The sequence below is a fragment of the Epinephelus moara genome, chromosome 13 (assembly GCF_006386435.1).
Source record: "Epinephelus moara isolate mb chromosome 13, YSFRI_EMoa_1.0, whole genome shotgun sequence".
NCBI classification, from domain to species: Eukaryota; Metazoa; Chordata; class Actinopteri; order Perciformes; family Serranidae; genus Epinephelus; species Epinephelus moara.
The window spans coordinates 5,645,842-5,665,392 of NC_065518.1; the positions used below are offsets into that span (position 1 = coordinate 5,645,842).

The 19,551-nt window shown below is 38.5% G+C and overlaps 3 protein-coding genes across 5 annotated transcripts in view; 2 read left to right on the forward strand and 1 right to left on the reverse strand.

Moving 5' to 3' along the window:
* Nucleotides 1-1,291, forward strand: part of skap1 (src kinase associated phosphoprotein 1) — a 37,285-nt gene extending 35,994 nt beyond the window's left edge. The window contains exons 14-15 of one of the 2 annotated variants that reach the window (XM_050059757.1): nt 237-252; nt 290-1,291. The gene's annotated coding sequence lies outside the window, so the exon portion shown is untranslated. Of the gene's footprint in view, nt 1-236 lie in introns of both variants that reach the window. The other variant, XM_050059758.1, reaches the window with a different exon arrangement.
* On the reverse strand, nt 1,112-11,221 carry snx11 (sorting nexin 11). Of its 2 annotated transcripts, none has more exons than XM_050059752.1 (7): nt 11,036-11,221; nt 9,438-9,472; nt 9,010-9,096; nt 5,964-6,064; nt 5,663-5,758; nt 5,340-5,564; nt 1,112-4,661 (listed from the first exon to the last, which is right to left on the reverse strand). In XM_050059752.1, the coding sequence occupies exons 2-7, from the start codon at nt 9,459-9,461 to the stop codon at nt 3,344-3,346; spliced, it is 1,851 nt and encodes a 616-aa protein (XP_049915709.1). In that variant the 5' UTR covers nt 9,462-9,472; nt 11,036-11,221; the 3' UTR covers nt 1,112-3,343. The 2 variants fall into 2 exon arrangements, with proteins under 2 accessions (XP_049915709.1, XP_049915708.1); XM_050059751.1 differs by having other exon boundaries at nt 9,438-9,477.
* Nucleotides 11,222-12,346: 1,125 nt separating this feature from the next.
* On the forward strand, nt 12,347-19,392 carry pnpo (pyridoxamine 5'-phosphate oxidase). Its single transcript, XM_050059759.1, has 7 exons — nt 12,347-12,571; nt 13,329-13,453; nt 13,535-13,634; nt 15,542-15,595; nt 15,699-15,827; nt 15,911-15,981; nt 16,467-19,392. Exons 1-7 carry the CDS (start codon nt 12,347-12,349, stop codon nt 16,630-16,632), a joined length of 870 nt encoding a protein of 289 aa, XP_049915716.1. The 3' UTR covers nt 16,633-19,392.
* Nucleotides 19,393-19,551: the final 159 nt, after the last annotated feature.

The following is a 19,551-nucleotide window of genomic DNA, read 5'->3' on the forward strand; positions in this document are numbered from 1 at the left end:
CTGCTGGCTGGAAGAAGTACTGCATAAAGCCATCCGAGCAGGGCAATGGGTGAGAATAAATATGTGCAGCAAACGCATGATTACAGCGTCGGTTGTCCTATTTAAGAAAATGATTCCCTAATACTGTTAGATAAGCACAGCTCAAAATGAATCCTGAATTATTAATGCATGTTTCTCTGATAGTGTGCTTATTTATTTATTTTTATATATATACTTTATTTTATTTTTTTTTACAGTGTTGCTGCTGACACGTCCAGCCATGAATTTCACAGACCGCTCATCAGATAATTCCAGCCATGAATTTCACAGACCGCTCATCAGATAATCTTTTGTCATTGGAAAAATGAGACTGTAAGTTATATCATGTAAATCTGTCGCGGTGATAATTATTCCTGTACACTATGGACTATTTGTAAAGGTCTTATCTACAATATTAATATGCAAACTAAAGCTAAAACAATTAGTCGATCAATCAGTTAGGTCTCTGTCAGAAAATTAAGCACCAGCTACTTTAATAATTGATTAATGGTTTCAGTAATTTTCCAACAAAAGCCTCTCAGACGTGGTTTGGTGCTTTTCTTTGTTTTATATCATTATAAATTAAATATATTTGTGTTTTTGACTGCACATTTGACAAGAAAGTAATTTAAGGGGACGTCACTGGGCTGTGGTAAATAATGAAGGGATTTTTTCAGACTGTTTGTTTTAATTTTTCATGGATTGATTATTCAGAAGATTAACTAACAGGATGATGAATAATGAAATTATATTATAATTATTGTCGACTGATACATTTATAAATTCACTGGTTAAAATGAGCAATAAATAACCATTCGTTTTCTTTTGTTTCATCCCTGACTTACATTTTAATAAGCTGCAGATGTTATGTACAATATGTAAAATATTTTAAAGCTGCACTGTATATTTCACACCTAAAATCCCCCAAAATAGTAACAGCCTTTACTGCCTGTCTCTGATGTTCGGTTGAAATGATGTGTGGTTGTTAAACTGTTTTATTTTTAGCCACTGGGTGGCAGGATTGCTCCAGTATCTTGTCTTGAAGGCATGAGATGTGTTTGGTTGGACACAGAAACCACAGTCACATGTAACACAGTAAAGAAGAAAAACTATTTATTTGAAATAAAATTAGATTTACATGGACACAGTCACTCAGGTTGTTATCACTGCCCTTGTAGATCCATGTTATAAAATTGAGGTCTCCTCCGAAGCTGGAACATTCTTTAAAAAAATGTTTTTGAAAGCAACTTGTCAAAAAAACAAAAAAAAAACCCAACCTGTATTCATTTACAATATAAAAAAGCTAAACCCAGTACTCTACAATCCTCCTACCAGATCCCACGGCTGTGACACGGGACGAGTGACTCATGAAGCTTTCTGTTGTGCAACGGCACAGTAATCTCTGGGTCCCTTCTTTAAATGGACCAAAATAATTAGAATCACAAGCAGCAGCTGTAGTGTGAGGAAAAAATGTCAAGGTCAAACTGCAGCCACGTTAAAGACAAACTGGAATTAAAGGTCAACTGTGTAGGATTCAGTGGCATTTAGCAGTGAGGTTACAGAACTGAGACCTCTCCTGTGTGGGCGATGCAAAACTCAAATTGCCGTGTCTAAAGCCAGTGTTTGGGTTTCTCCATTTTGGGCTAATGTAAAACAACATGGCAGACTCCGCGGAGGAGGACCTGCTCTGTTTGTAGATATTAGGATTCTAATTTTCTGGTGATTATACACTCATGAAAACACAATTATAGATATTATATTCCATTTCTGCCAACAGATGCCCCTAAATCCTAAACACTGGACTTTTCGGACTGTGCTCACAGAAATATACTTTGTTTAAATGTAGTGATTCACAAAGAAAAATTGTAGTTATTTAGAACATGAACTCATTGGGAGAAACTACAACTGCGCACCAGACTGACGATAAAGCTTAGTATATGTAAACCATGGTGTCTGCTCTTTTGGGAGTTTTGAGCTTCAAAAAAAAAAAATCAAGTAACAGAGCAGAAAGTGTTACTGAAATTACAAGAATGCACATTATCACATTATTATTACACCACTGTAAAGGTGCCGGTGTGTCCATTGCACAGAGGTTCCAATTCTTATTCTGATCATTTATTATAATGACATAAAATATAATGAACATAACCAAATTTCTTGGGCTGAACAATTTGTTCTTTTCTCTCTCCCTGCCTGTAAAACATTTTGTTGAGAACATCGTGTGCCACTCATTAGATGTACGCTTGGCCTCAATCCAAACACGTTACTTAACCAAACTGATGTAAATCTGTGATACTGAGTTCTGTTTCATCTGTAGACAAATCAAACCAGCTAGAGTTACTATGCATCATAACAGGATGTGATGATTATAACAGGATTTTCGTCGAGCAGCAGGTCGAGATGTTTAAGAACAGCCACTTTTTAAACTTGCAATACTGGGATTAGATAGGACGCAGTTAAAATATGCAGGGTTTTTATGGGTTTCACATTAAGTGAGGCTGTAAACAAGAGTGATAATGGCTGTGTGTGATTCTCCAGTGACTGTAAGGATAGATTCAAACTGTTTTTGGTTGCTGTAATTGTTTCTACCGTCCATACTGGTTGTGAGGAGATTTTGTCCAGACCTCAATGTTTGTAGACTTGTCTGCGTCAGACTACTCAAACTTCATTTTAGCTTATGCTGAACATTTTTGACCAGAATTTGGTTTTCTTCAGAGAAGGTATCTCTTGACGGTCAGTATGGACAGTAGGATCAATTAAAGCAACCACAGTGTCTTTTAAAGTACATACAGTGTCAATATAGTCTGAAACAAAATGTGAATCTTTCCTTTAATTCAAGTGTATATTCTTTCCATATTTTGGACCAGTTCTCCCACAAAGTAACGCCTAGGTTTCAGAGCAGTCACATTAAACTTAAAACATTTATGAAATCACATTGTATGTTTACACAACAATAAAAACCTTTAGCTCTTTATATAAGCCAGCGCTATGATGATGTTGTTGTGAACGTGAGCACCCTCTGCTGTTCCTGAAAGCCAATCATCATCATCCTCAGAGGATAAAATCAGTGCCTATGTTTAGTTTACCTGAGTGTAAATGAAGATGCACATTTTAAAATGGAATACTATTTTTAAAAGCAAAAGTTAGACTTATAACATGTGTGACAGACCGGATCATCTGCGCTGTGAAGACTGTAAATAATGAGCAGACTTTTTATGCATCTTGTTGATGTGTGTGTGTGTGTGTGATCGAATGTGTCTTTGGCAGACGACAACTTCCACCATCCATTTTCTGGGTTCTGCGATGTGGTGCCATTCAGCTGTCACTAATGTACCTCCACCTCATGAGTCTCCTCTGAGGCGTCCAAAGACAGCAAGGACAAGGTTTCCTGCTCTGTGCATTTACTATCAGCCAAGCCAGGCGTGCAGCTGCTCTCTAAGATTCTAAAGTCACTATTTTCAGTCAAATCTCCACCGGTTACAGTCGAGTTAAGGTCCAGAGATTTACTAAAGTCACTGATGTCAGTTATGTATTGCACGTCTTCGTCCTCCTGGGCGGATATGTCCTGTTTTTCCACAGGGCATCCATTCATGTGTAGGTCCAAAATGTTTCTGCTGGAGACTTCTACTTCTGACCAGTGAGTGACCTCCTCAGGAGACGTCTTCATGTAGCCGTTTGCAGCCTGGAAAGAGTCCTCGGTCTCGTCACACACGCTTTCTTCATCGCTGACCTTGACGATGCTCTCATTGGAAGATGAGTGGCTGTCCTCGTTGCTGTCATCTTTGGTCCTGACCACATCCACTTCCTGTTCGACTTGGTCCATTTGTTCAACAATGTCTTCTTCATGGATTTCTGACTCAAGTGTCGTCTCCTCTTTGCTCTCAGATTCATCACTTTTTTCGTCATCTGGTTCTTTCTGTCCGTCTGAGCTCTTAAACTCCTCCGGACAGCTGACATCTTCAGCGTGAACCTCGGAGCTAACAACGTGGTCATGACCATTAACTTCAGAGATTGCATGAATTTCTAAAACCTGCTTCTCAGAGCAGACAACGTCAAGAAGCTCCTGCTGAGATCCAGCTTCACTTTCTGGTCCCTGTTCCTTAAAATCTAAAATTACTACAGAATTTACACATTTTTCTGGCTCACAGTCAAACTTCTCTATTTTTGCCTCTTCAGAACTTTCAGCCTTCTCCTCTGTGTCTGAATGAGGACGACTCTGTTCTTCTGTATCTAATGTCACGGTGCTCTCCTCTCTGACTGAACACTCCTCCTCAAGCAAGCTGTCCACCCCACATTTCTCCTCAAAGTCAGCCCCCATGGGCGAGTGCACCTCTACTGGTGTCTGTATCTGACAGCTCCTCTGCTGGGTCTGTTCTGTAAGGCTGAGGCTCTCAGGGACATCCTGGCTGTCACCCAGGAAAAAGGTCACCTCTGACGGGGAACAGTCCTCGAAAACGGCCTCTAAGTGGTTGTTCTTCTGGAGGACCTTCACTGAGGATTTCTCCTTGTGCTGAAACTCAACTGTGTCCTTATTACAGACCTCCAGTAAGTCGTCTAGAGGGTCAGGGTCGCCACAAGACAAAAGCTCAGGGCAGAAGGTCTCTTTAGGTTGCATGCAGGAGGTGGGTTGATGAGGAGCTGGGCTGTGGAGTGGGCAAGAAAAACATTTACTTTAACTGACAGTAACAACAGAACAGGAACTTGCATTCTGGAAAATCTGCTTGGTCACTTTCCTGCAGAGCGCTGAGAGATACCACTCTCATGTCTGTGTTTGTATGAAGCTACAGCTGGCAGCTTTAACTTAGCGTACAGACTGAAAATGGCTAGTCTGGCTCTGACTACAACGCCTAGCAACACCTCTAAAGCTCAATAATGAATACTCGATAATTTAATTATTCTGTACAAATACAGAAGTGTGGAAACCCCAAGGTTTTATTTTAGAGGGGATTGTGTGTTGGACTATTTCTTGGCCAGGCAGGTGGTAGCGGTGTATTCGTCATCTTCTGACAGAGCCAGATTAACTGTTTCCCCTTTTTTCCGTTAGTTGCACTAAACTAAGCTAACTGGCTTCATAAAGCTTCATATTAACTGTAATGATATTAAAGTGGAAACAATATTCTATCAAACTCTTGTCAAAAAAGCATTGATTTCCTTAATTCAATACATAGTGCTTAATCCTTGAAAATATGCAGCACATTTTAGATTTTTTCATATCAATTATAGAATGACAGACACAGTAAGAATACACTTCAGTAGAAGAGAAAATGCAAAGGTAACAGTTTTTTTTGCCACATTACATCAGTAGTTTAGATCCCTCATACCTCTCCATGGACTCATACGAAACGGTCAAACTCGGTTCTTTGATGGAGTCGTCCTCCAGAGCCTGAGCAAGGCCCCGATTGGACGAGGCGTAGGTGAGGATGGCCTCCGTCACAGTGTACGGAGTGTGGCCCTGCACGCAGTCCTGGATGTGACCGACTGGCAGCTGAGTCTGCAGGAAGAGGTGGAGCTGGCTGTCTGACAGACACACTGTCATGTTCACCACGCTGCCGGGACAAAAGGTAATGGTTACCTCTCACAGTAGCTTGCATTACAAAACTGTAATTTATCGCAGCAGATCAGATATTTTTTTTGAAGAACTGACCTGTCCAAAAAGGCCTGAAGTCCTTTCCTTCTCCTCTCCAGGAAGTCCTCATTGCTGAAGGAGAAGAAGGATTTTCCTGGAAGGTCTGGGACCGGCCTACAAGGATGAAAAGTAACCATGTTTGTAGATATTTGCCACAATAAATATGACCCAGAAATGCCACGTGGGTGAACTTCAGAAAAGGATGATGCATGCAGGCAAATTTATGCAAACTATGTGTTTCTCTTTTACCACAATTGCGCAAGAAAGGACATAAAAAAAAGCTAAAAATAGGACAAGCTGGTCACTTTTCACAACTTACACCAAACCAGCATTCTTCTGAAGCTTCTTCTTGAGCCATTCAAATTCACTGTAGCGCCGACGCACACAGGACGTCTTCGCCGTGAAGGCTTTACTGTTGGTCTGGAAATTTAAAAAAACATACATATTGGAGTCAACAATACTGGATTAACTTTTCTAACTTCACAACAGAAACACTGTCAATGGGTCCCTTTTTATTTCCTGTTGGGATGTTTGTCAATGCAGTAACTGACATGAAGCTATTCAATAGGTTCCTCTGTAGCTGACAGGAAGTAAACAGGGACCAAAGCTGCTCCCCTGACAACAGAATAACCATGAAAGGATCTATACAAACAGACAGTGTAAAATCCCATTAAAGGGGAAGCCTGGCAATATTTTACATTCTTCCTATTGTCAACGAATCCCAAGAAAGAAGACCAAAACCAAAACGATTTTCAGAAGCTAATATATTTTCTTCCTCTGAGGCATAGTGCTCCAATTTTGACAAAAAAAACTTGACAGACAGCGTCCAACAGGAGCCCCAAATATGGATTAATCCACAGTTGAAAATAGTCCCCATAAATGCACTACATCCTCCTGTTGGATAAAAACTACAGTGCGCAGCTTTTTAAGCAAAATACTGAACCTTAATTTAAACTCAAACAAAATATGTGTGACCAGTTTTGAAAGATTTACATCTTCAAGAGAAACCAGTTATGGACATGGTGCTTGGTTACCCATTAATTATCCTTTAATTCTAAAATTATATTACAATATTATTATATTGTATTTGATGTATTACAGTGTATTCACATTTGTTCTTTCAAATTTGGTGAAGAATGTAACTGGAATGACTCTGCTGCTGACTTTTTGGCAGAACTAAAACGTTATCACGTCAGATTTGTTCCAGTAATGTGTGACACAGTCAAATGATTTGCACCACAAGCTCTCCTGACCACTCGTAATCAATTACAAGAAGTGTTGGTTAAGTTCTCGTCATCAAAAACAAACTCCATCAGAAGGTGAAAATCCTCAGAAACATCACTTCTTCATTATGCATCCGTCAATCAGTTCATTTAAAGCCACAGTGCACTGAGTTGGTGGGAAAGTCAAGAAAAAGTACTTCCACCACAACCAACTATTCTGATAATAGAATAATTGTTTTAGTGGTTTTTCAAGCAAAAATACCAAACATTTGCTGGTTCCTGCTTCTCATACCTGAGTACACAATGCTTTTCTTTGTCTTATATGATGGTAAACACAATATATATGAGTTTGAGACTGATGGTTGGGCAAAACAAGATGATGTGCCTTTTGGCTGTGGGAAATTACAACAGGAATTTTCACTTTTTAACACTTCATAGACAAAATAATTCATCAGTTTACTGAGAAACTAATCTGCAGGATAACTGATATTGAATATAATTGTTGGCTGCAGCCCAACATGTTGTACTGTGAAGAGCAATCAGACATTGAGCCATGTTTGGCTTTTTTAGGAGTTTTAAAATAGTCTATACAAGTAAGTGTTTAGGTTAAAAATGTTAAAAATGGATTTGTTTATGTAGTTTTTTGTATACGTTTTTAGCCTTTCATCCACACACAAACTGCATCTTAAGTAACTTGAAACAGATCTTTTGTAACACTCCTTCCAGGGCGAAGATTTTCAGAAGCTCTGTTTTCAATGTCGACGTCTAGACTGAAAAACTGAGTTTTTACCTTGTGATATCTGCGTGTGCAAAGTTATCTCCTTTATGAAATCTCACAAATGAGGCGACATTTTGTGCAGTGGGAGACGTGGCCAAAATAGTGGTGTTTCTAGTCTGTTTACATCTAAACACACAGTTACTCTACTCTTATATTTAGGAAAACAAGCATCAGAATAAGCTACCAAGGTCACTGCTGCAGGTAGCCGTCTAGTAATAGCTTTTTTTTGAGGCTACTGATTGGCCAACATCATCTTCACTTTTGAATGATCGGGTTAAATCTCCACTCGTTGGTTTAGCATTTCAGTTTTGTTTTTGTTGGGGGTTTTTTAAACAGTCCCTGTGTGGTCAGGTTTTTTTTTTTTTTATAACTAGGGAGGAAAAACCATGTTTTAAAAATACCAGTTAACTAGGCCTTACACAACAGCTGAAATAGTTACATGTGCAGGTTTAGTGATAGGTGGCAAAGGCAGTGAGAAGATAAGAAATCTAGTAAAGCTATTTTCTGGAATTCTAATAATAACATTGTGTACATTTTTGGGAATCACATTAACCTGTGGAAAAAAACAACAGCATATCAACGACAAACAAAATGATGAAAGATCATGTGAGGTCAGGTGATCTGAGCCAATTTCATGAGTCAACACCCTCACAGCACATCCGTCTGGGCTTGGAGCCTTGCTGCTGACACAGCATTCCTCAACACACAGGCTGCTGCCCAGACAACAGCATCAACTCCTGTCCAAACAAAATGTAAGGAATCCATGCTGCTGCAAACACAGAGGTTTACAGAGACTGGAGTTTGGTTAAACTCGAATTGAAAGGGTCTCAAAAGTCTTATGGGATTAATATGTGATGTTGTCTGTCTCAATCTCCTGTTACCTTTAAAAGTATTTTGTAGTGTGAGACAGGTTTAATAGTTTAAAACTACCAGCAATTCTTATCAGGCGATTATCAAATATTATTTTTTTAGGGTGAGGCTACTTTATTTGTGCAGCACCTTTAAACCACAAATAGTCCTCAATGTCTTTCAAATGCGTTCAATTGCATTAGAAGTCAACTTCACTTGTTTTCTAATTATACTGGTGATTATCTTCCAGAAATAATTTAAGAAAATAGCAAAAAATGCACCTCTCAATCTTCCATACCTCAACATATTGCCATCAGATGTCTGGCCAACAGTCCAGAACTTAAAAATATTCAATTTGCAATTAAATTAAACAACAAAAAAAACAGCAAATCCTCACATGGAGAGAAGCTGAACCCACAAAATGTTTGACATTTCTGCTTGAAAACTGAGCTCAGCTCTCAAGTAGATCACGCTAAAGTGACCGGATATATAATAGTGTAAATGTTAATACTCACATGTAGAAATATTTTATAATCCACATAGGAATTCCAGGAGCCTTCGTTGTGCATGCGGGGATCTTGGACCCGCACTGCAACAAATTCCTAAAAGGACACAAACAAAGTCACTGTTTTGCAAGCTTAAATAAAAACTGGTGTTTGTGTGTTCTGCTCAAACCAACAGATTGAGATCAGTACAGTAGATAAGCGTGCAGACACGACACATGCTACCACACATGGACCAACAAATTCCCCCAGGGGATCAATAAAGTATTTCTGATTCTGATCTCTTCAAAGAGAGGAAGTTCCTCAAATGTTTGTAAACTCATCAATGGAAGTTTTGTTCTTTGACATTTATGTGAATTTTTTTAAAAGAGAAGAGAACTGACATTAGAAATTACTATTTAGATTTAGTGTAGAAAAAGAAAGAGAGGGGGGTTACTTACATCCTCTTCTTGATTGCTTATCATCCTACTGAGTGCTGCACTGCAACGAAAGGAGAAATCATTGAGGAGGAAATTTAAAAGATCAAACTGCATGTCTTCTATAGTGTTGTCATGAGCCGATGACTCATCCAACAAAAGAGAAGCTGGTCAGCGAAAAAAACACTGAGTCACACTAGCATGCATCTCTCTATGTCATTAAAGGGTTATGGCTGGTGATTCAGACTCTAAAGAGCTTTTTTAAAGAGTTTAAAGCAAAGTGACCTCCTCTGGATTTATAGTAGTGTGTTGAGTCTCTTTGCTGCTTTGTAAAATCCTCCATAAGAAGCCAATAACCCAGATACTTTACAGCTGGTAGGCCAAGATTCCTTTAAACTAGTGTCAGTCTAGCACACCCATAAAAATAAGCCTGCTAAAAGAAAAACATACCAATAATCAGGAGTGGCACACCAGTGAGGACTGACGTCGCCCATTAGGGCTGCAACTAACAATTATTTTGATTATTGAGTGATCTGTTGACTGTCTTCTTGAATAATCAATTAGTTATTTGCTATAAAATATGCAATTTATAGTGCAATTTTGTCTTGACTCCAGCTGCCCCGAAAATACTTCAATAAATTTGCAATGATATGAAGAGAGACAAACACATAGGACAGGCATGTGTCAATTATAGCTTATATAAATTCATAATGGAGTCATTTGCAGACTAGTTTGATTAATCAATTAATTGTTCACTATAAGATGTCAAAAAATAGAAAGAAATATCAAAGATGATGTCTCACAATCGCCTTTTTGTCTGACTACAGCCCCTCCAAAAATGAATAAATAGCAAAGATATAAAAAGAGAGGCTAAAACAAATTATTTTCATTACTGAGTAACCTGCAGGATGTTTTTTTTTTATTAATCAATAAGTTCTTTACTCTAAGTTATCAGAAAATATAAAGAAATTTCCGAGGTGATGTCTCCCAATTACTCTTTAGTTTGACTATACCATAAGCACATATATTTTTAATATTAACACAAAATCCTCACATTTGAGAACTGATAATCAGAGTTTATGTGGCCATTTGCCTTATTGATGAATCAAATGATGCTTATAAATAAGGCAAATAAAAATATATAGATTTCAGACGGTGTTGCTGATCAATAACACACAGAAACTAACTTCCATCACCACGTTCCTTCCTCTAACTTCACAGCTACTCAACATCAAAACGAACAATGTGTTCTAGCTGGTGGGTGTTTCCTCATTTAGTGTTTTATGTCCTAAATTTGTTTAAATTTCATAAATAACCGTCAGAAACTGCCAGAATTTAACAGCTTGTGGGCAATATTTATTATCCAGTCTACTTGTAGGGTGTAAAGAAACTCAAAGTAACATAAATATAAAATAAGATGGAGAGAGGGTACACAGTTTATGGTTTAAACCCCCAACTACTCCACATGTCATGTCATGTAATAAAAGCTACCGACTTCCCAAACACTAACGTAAACCAGTTGTCTGACCCGAACAATCACCACTTCTAAACAATCTAACGTTAGCTAACTTACAGAAAACAAATGCTAACCTAAATGCTAATCCTAGCCAACAACTACTTACTTTCATCGGGGAAAATGTCGGCCGATGTGGCAACGTTAGTCTCCAGCCGGCTGTGGTCGGTGTGGCCCCGCTGCTTGATGTTCTTCTTTTATTGAACTACAAATTCCTCAAATAAGGAGGCTTGTTGTTTTTTCCGAACAGCTCCTTTCTCCATTTCGCAAGTCATAAGCAGGCGTCAACCGCTGTGACGTTACAGCTTCCGGTGCGTTGGTTTCTTTTCCTACCCGCTTTGAGCTAAGTCCCGCCCTGCTGTGCTGTGATTGGTTAGTAACACCGGCTGGACGTGATCATTGGGTGAGAGCAGCGAGCCTACAGCGGAATGGGAAGCATATATTATAAATTATTATTTTATTTTATTTTACTGTATTTCAGTCTATATCTTGTTGTTTTACTTTATTTTATTCAGTGTTTTTATTTTATTTTATTTTATTTATTTATGTATTTTTTCAGTAAGCAAAAATAATTTGACATTCACAAAAGTAAATTCTATGAAGAAAACCTGTATTTTAAGTTTTTATAAATTAAATGCGACAATACATGCAAACTATTCAGCACTAGACAAACCCTTAAAGACAAAATAAATTTTATTATTTTTTATTTATTATCTGAATCCTTTCATTTTCATCACATAATTTTTATATAGGTCTGTTGTTTGGCACTCTTTTTGCAAAAAATAAAATGTAAAAATAAAGAAATAATAAATAAAAATAAACAAAAAAAAGATTCTGAAATGGCTAGCTGAAATAGAGAGATAGAGAGAGATGTAGAGCACAAGAATTGCACCTTGTAATATAAATTGTGTATATTAATAATAATGATATTTTCCATTTTTGTGTAAAAAAAATTGTGCAGTAATTTATTACAAAATAGGAAAGACACTGATACTTCTGAAGGGCATACGTCAAGATAATAACAATTACCTTTTCCCTTTTTTAAAAAATGGTATTTTAATGCAACTGCTTAAATATTAAATAGTTTTTGCCTATTTTTTAATCTTGGACATCTCTCAACCCTTTATTTGTCTCCATTGAAACACACAGTTCAAGATTAAGTGTTAAATGTTAACTGAACAAAGATTATGTGATTATATTATAAACACATTTACTTAGAAGCAAATGTTGATAAATAAAAGATTGTATAATAATATAAGGATTGAAAATACATTTGTATTGTGTGCTGTTATGACATTATCGTCGACGTCAGTTGTGTAACTCGTGTTGCTGGCGGAACATGCCGAAAATTGCCGAGGTAACGACCACCAGCCAATCACAGCGCAGCAGGGCGGGACTTGGCGCAAAGCGGGTGGGAAAAATGCACTGTTACGTCAGCGTCAGTTTGATAAGCATGAGGCGCATACTCAGTGCGAATGTATTATTGAGGCAGTTTAGTGTATTTGGTCGAAACCCCCCGCTACATGCCTCCGTGACAGCGGCTCAACAACGCGTCTGTGCTCTGAACCTCTGCAGGAAGTCAACGAGTGACCGCACAAACATGGACCTGAGCAACATGAGGAAGAAATACAAAGGAGATGAGGAGGTGAGCGGCGCGCAGAAGGCTGTCTTAGGAGGGAAGACACTGAGTGATATAACCAACTCCACTGTCTGGTGTGTGTAACTGCAAGGTTACAATGACATCACCTTTGATCCAGTGTCAGGTGTGCGAATACTGCAGCGTGCACCGTTTATAATCAGACTGGTTGCCTTGAATACAGTGTGTGATACAGCAGGGTTCTGTTTTAATGCTCCCCAGATGTTTCAGACCTTGACTTTGACTTTTGGCATTCAAGGCCTGCTTGAGGTATATGTCAGAATATCTGTATTTTTCAGTGGTGGAGGAAGCATTCAGATCCTTTACTTGAGTAAAAGCACTAAAACCTCACTGTGAAAATGTTCCACTGCAAGTATAAGTCCTGCATGTCAAACCCTGTCAGTGTTTTCCTGTTATACCTGATGCAATTGGATGATTATCACTGCTGCATTAATGAGTGTGTTGCATTTTACTGCTGTAGATGTTCACACTTGTGCTCATTTAACTTCATATCCTGTTGTACAGGATATGAAGCAATGCATCATGGTCTTTAAGATCATCAAATATTTGTGCTGTGGCTGTACATTCAGCATCAACACATCTGGAGACACGTGGTTTTCGCTGGACAGAAAGGGGATGAAAAATTGTATAATCTGTAAATTTGTAAAAAGTACAATATTTGGAGCAGAAGTATAAAGTTGCATAAATGCTAAGTACCTCAAATTATTACCTAAGGACAGTACTTGATTGATTATGTTGTTGACAGTGTTTCGAGGAGAGTCAGCTGGTATCTCTGGACCCAATCAAACAGTTTGGAAACTGGTTCGATGACGCCACAAAGTGCCCTGAAATCGGAGAGGCCAACGCCATGTGCATCGCCACAGCCACCAAGTAAGTAACGCTGCCTCTTGAAATTAAATTTCTTTTTTAGTTGTTCACTAATGTCAACTTTATATGTGTCTGTCTGCGCAGAGATGGGCGTCCATCTGCTCGTATGGTCCTCCTGAAAGGTTACAGCAACGAGGGTTTCCGGTTCTTCACCAACTACGAGAGCAGGAAGGGTTCTGAGCTGGTGAGTGTCTGTTTCTCTCTCTGGCTGTCTCACAGCAGCCGTTCAGGCTCTCTGTGACCTCATGTGACCTTAAAATGGCGGCTGTCAAACCAGCTTTTTCTGAGGCTGACACTGTTTATTTATTTTCCCTTCCTGAGGTTTACAGTCCTCACTGTGTGGATTCTTGCTGCATCAGATGTAAATATTGTCGAATGATTTAATATTGCTTTGAGCAGATAGCAAACACAATAGTGCTGAAACCATGAGTCAAGTCATTGAGTTAAGTCCATTTCCAGTTTCTCAAAAGCTGCTTTTCTTAGTTTTAACTGTCCCACGATCGAGGCTGGTGGTAAAGGAGATTATGCCTTTGTGGTAGCAAAGCTTTGGAAGTAGCCTTCCACTCTCAATTAAATCCTCCCCCTCCACTTATAAGACAAATCTTATAATGTACATGTGTTCAATGGCCTTTGACTGCTCATAGAGGTTTTAATATTTTATAATCTTGGGTCAACTGCAGTGGTTCTTAAACGTGCCATGTAAACGGGGCGTCGGTGGCTTAGTGGCTGCATGCCAAACCCCCTTCACGCCTACCTGTCCCATCAATGAAAGGCAAAAACTGCCCCAAAAAATATCTTAAAAAAAAAAAAAAACATGCCATAGAAATAGACCTGATTTGATTTGATTCTCATTATTGTAAATTGATTATCTGGGAGGTGGATGAACACTTCAAGCACTTTGAAGACGTCATCTTGAGCTCTTGGGAAAATGTTCATACATTTCTTTGACTACTTTTGATTAATGATTAATAATAAAAAGTAATCAGCAGATTCAGTAGCCACAAAAATGACTGCTGACTTGATTCCACACCTGTGAGAGTCAAACTGTGTTGACAGCTGTGTTTCACTCTCAGCTATCATTGGTTTCTGCACTAAAAATGTCTTAGGTTTGTCATTTTTACACATCCTCAAAGTAATGCAATATGCAGGGTACAAAATTAGCACCATCCACCAGCTGAATGTTAGTAAAATATGCATGTGTTGGTAGATTTGCTTCACTTACCACCCAGAAAACGATGGTTGTCCATTGAATGACTGGTAAGATTTGAACACTGGTCAAAAAATAATAATTTAGCACCCTGCTATATGAGTAAAATACTGAATATGTTTTATACCAAAGCTTTGGTTATTAATCTGACTAATTTATACTAACAAATTAATCTGCTCAATATTCTTTAATAATTCCATAGTTTTTGTGTTTGTCTTCATGAGTAGATTTTTTAACATATTTAATTATTTTATGAATTTCTTTGAGATGCTGTTCTAAAGTTAGGTTTACAGTTGGACTGATATTTACTCACTCAATTATTTACACAATCGAAAGAAAGTTGATCAGCAACATTTTGGAAATTATTTAATTGTTAAAGGAAATATTTGTAGGTCATCTCTGATAATAAACTGAATATCTTTGGGTTTTAGTTTTTAGTGTATTTTGATGTGTCAGGTTTGACTGTGGAACCTTCTGATGGACATTTTTCACAGTTTTGTGACATTTTATGCACCAAACGATCAATCAGTTAATTAAGAAAATAACTGGAAGATCAATCAATAATAAAAATAACTGTCAGTTGCAGCCCTTGTGTGTATAGTCTACGTGGACTTGTTGTTTGATCCTTCAGTCTTGAACTTATCTTGTCTTATGACTTGTTTTTATCGCCCATTCATTTTCTCCTACAGTCAGGTTTCTATTTTATTGTATGGATTGTATTTTATTTATTTATTATATCAATTATTGATGATGTTATTTCCCTTGTGTGATTGTAATTCAGCTCCTTCAGTGATAACTTGTTGCAGTCTGTGCAGCTCGAGTACAAAGTACTGTATTTTTAATATTCAGTATTTTATGCACTGGTGTCTGTTCTCTTTCCACAGGAGAGTAATCCATACGCATGTCTGGTTTTCTACTGGGAACCCATCAACAGACAGGTCAGCATCTTCCATGTGCTCACCAAATTTTTATCTCACTGATGATATCTTAATAGATTTCCCCTCAAAAACTTCTTGTCTAAATTTTATGTTTGATATGTAGATTCGCATTGAAGGCACCGTGGAGCGAATCCCCTTCCAGAGCTCCTGTGACTACTTCCACTCCCGGCCGAAGAGCAGCCAGATCGGGGCTGTCGTGAGCCGACAAAGCACTCCTGTTCCCAACAGAGACGTAAGAACCGAAACTATACTGCGTCATTTAGGGATATACGTCCATGTTCAAATCACAATCCTCACTGTGTCTTTTCTTTTTAGTATTTAAGGCAGAAAAATGCAGAACTGGAGGAGAAGTACAAAGACACAGAGGTGCCGATGCCTGACTACTGGTGAGCATCACTTTTTATTCTTCGCATCAAATCAGACTATAAAATCTTAAAATTGTGGAAAAGATGAAGAAGCTTTGGCACATTTTCTTGCAAGTTTCCCTGGGTTGTATTGAAAGCAATTGTGCTCCATTTTCTACGTATTCACTTCCTTGCTTCCTTGGTCTAAAAACATAGTGAACAGTGAGAAAAGCCTGTTACGATACTGTAGAGCAACAATACTCTACTCTAACATACAGCGCTGTGGAGAAAGGTCTGGCTACGCAAGACGGTCTGGCACGTAGAGCTGACTCTGATCAAACACAAAGTTGCAGCCATGACAGTAGACAACACTTCAAATACGTATGTTACTGCAAAGAGGCTACAGATTCAAAAATGTGGATGCTTCACACACATGGGTCCGGACAGACATGGATCTAAAGTGCACCTTCACTGGCTGACAGAGGCACACAACTTCTGTTAATACTCTCTCTGTCCTGTGTGAACAGGGGCGGCTACATCGTCAAGCCTTACCAGATTGAGTTCTGGCAGGGTCAGACCAACAGACTTCACGACCGCATCGTCTTCACCAGGCCAAAGGACGGAGAGTCCGAGCTGGGGGAGTTCCAGCACCCTGCAGAGGGAGGGTGGGTGTACCAGCGACTGTCCCCGTGAGAAGCACTCAACTGACTTTCATATTCAGGGAAGAAAACTCATTGATGCGCTCATCTCTAGATCTCCAGGCCCTGATGCAAACCATTTGATGTTGACGACATAGGTGCTGCTGTGTGTAGGAGTCATTAAGTTTTTGTTCTTGATGTCAGAACACATATGGTGGATAACAGATATAACCTGACTGCACTGTACAACTTTACATTTCCAGGCATTATGAAACGAAAAGACGCTGTGTAGTTTACATAAAGGGAGCAAACTCCACCTGGTCCTGCTGAATGATTGACAGTTACGCGTGTTATTCAACAGTGTTTTAACCTGTAGGACACGTAGACTGTGTCTTATGTCCTGAAAAGTACAATCTGTCCACTTCTAATTTGTTTACTTGTTGATACAACTTCCTGTGGTCTATTTTCAATGTTGAAGTAATTGGTGACGCTTTGATTTTACAGGTCTGTGATTTCCTAAAAGTTCCAAGAACGTTTGCTAGAAATACAGAAAGTAATTTAGAGGGCATACTCAGAGCCTGTCAGCTATTGATCTGAAGACGATTTAGCCTCTGGAGGCAATTGCCAATTTTTTAGGGGTTCCAGTGTAGCAATCATGTGCCAATCATCGTTCACAGTTCGATTAGCAACTTGAGACAGGTCCAGACAACACCTTGGCTGATTTCTATAAACAGATATCTTCACATATATGCAGATAAATTACTAAAAAGCCAATAAAAAGCGAAATTTATTCCAAGATTGCATTTCAGCCAATGTGTTCCACCTCTTTGCTCTCTACATGGACTGTTCACCTGCAGGCAACCAAAGCCTGCTCAACCGTGATGTGCAACGCTCCTCTACAAACAGAAACCAGAAAACATTCGATACCAAAATCTTGTTCTGTTGCCTTCAGAGTCTGTATTCATGTGCAAATATCTGTTTATAGAGATAAATAACAGGGAAAATAGAAGATTCTGACACAGTTGTGTTTAGTTTATGAGCAGTTATTGATTTTCAGGGCAGTTGATCCATTTAAAAAAGAATACTCCACTGCGGTATATCAGTTACTCACAGCAGCACATTACCTTAAATTTGTGAAGTGCGCTTTGTTTTTCTCGCATGCCTTCATCGTGAACCAAGAATCCAAAAACTGAGAAAATTCTTGTTGCATTGAAGTCACAGAGGATGAAACTTAACAACAGTCAAACTCAAAACATCCATTTACAAACTCTCACATCATTCCTACAGTATCATCCATGTATGCTCGGTACTTTACAAGCACATACATTTGTGCAAAAACATCATGTTTTAAAACACGTCAGTACAAACAGTCTCATGCACGGCTGAGTCGTGTGTTTGGACACGTGTGTGTGTTTTGAACTGTGTTCACGCAGAGCGACTCGAAGGTGGAAGTGTTTCACAATGTAAAGTTGAAGTGAAACTGCCTGTGTATAGGAAGTGCTGAGCATACGACTGGATAAACGAGACTTGGATTATTCTGTTTGTAAGAGAGTGTTCGCCTTTTTTGGATTCTCCGCTCAGCGTGAAGACATGCGAGAAAAAACACAGGTTTCTTTACAGATTTAACATAACATGCTTTGAGTAACGTACAAATGTACAACAGTCATTTTGTGGGTGAAGTATTCTTAAACGCAAATAAATACACTCACTTTATTAGGTACACCTGTACAATCTAATGCAGTCCAATATTTTTCTGCCATAAACTCGACTTTTATGATGCCTTATGACGTAGAGGTGTTAATTCAGTGATATGTTTTAGCATTCATGTTATTTAATGTAAATAGAGAGGACAAAAATTAGGAACACCTCTCAGTATTGATAACTAGGGCTCGGTGATATCGAGAAGTTCAAATATCATAATAGTTTTGATACTGAGATGATATTGTAGGGTTGACTGTCGACTGGAAAATATTAAAACAGCTACAACAGTCTGGTAGGTTCAGAAAATAACATCTTTTTACTGTAATGCAGCTTTTTAAACCAAGAAAAGACAACACTTCAGATATTACGATACCCAAAACTTAGTCTCATGTCACAGTATTGATACAGTGTCGATATATTGCTCGGCCCTATTTACAACACTGCTTTTTTATCAATGACCTTAGTGATAAATGCATTGAATTCACACGTTTCAGACAAAAACTAAACATTATAAAGTTTGTTAAGTGGAATTTATGGCGGAGCTGTGGCATTGAGTTGCAGAAGATTGTACAAGTGTATCTAATATTAATATTAATAATAATAAAGGGACCACTGGGTGTCTTCGTTCTTTATATTTGTCATGTGAAACTTAATTCTCTACGTTTGATTTAAGAAGATTTTTACATTTCTGTATGTGCACCTGACCCACTGAGCCGCTACTGAAGATGATCCTGCTTATGTTAACGTTTGATTTCAAATATTTAATCAGAAGTTAATTGATCAACTGTCTCAATTTTCCTCATAAGTACGAGATAACATAGGAGGAACCTTCTTCTGCTGTATAGCGTCTTTCTGAGAACTCAAAGGAAACTATAGGACCCATAAAACACAGCCTTACTAAAACCTTAACTTCATCATGGGTTGATTGTAGCAGTGCTGGGTCTGACTGCCTTTTAACAATGAGATTAAAAGAGCTGCTAATTTAAATTGTGCCAACTATGATGTGTATTATGTGTCTTGTACTACATGAGATTGAAATTGTTGTTTGTTTTCTTATTGCTGACTTGAATTAACGGTGGAATAGAGCCAGAAATAAAGTTTAATTTGTAACTGACGAGTGTGTGTGCGTGTGTGGCCAGCAGGTGTCAGCAGCAGCAGCTCTACACCTGCGGACGTCAGAGATCAACAAAACAATAAGTTAGAGACTCAAAGACAAACACACGCACCACCAGCTGATTAGCGGATTTGTCTTGAGTGATTAGAGTCCGTCTGT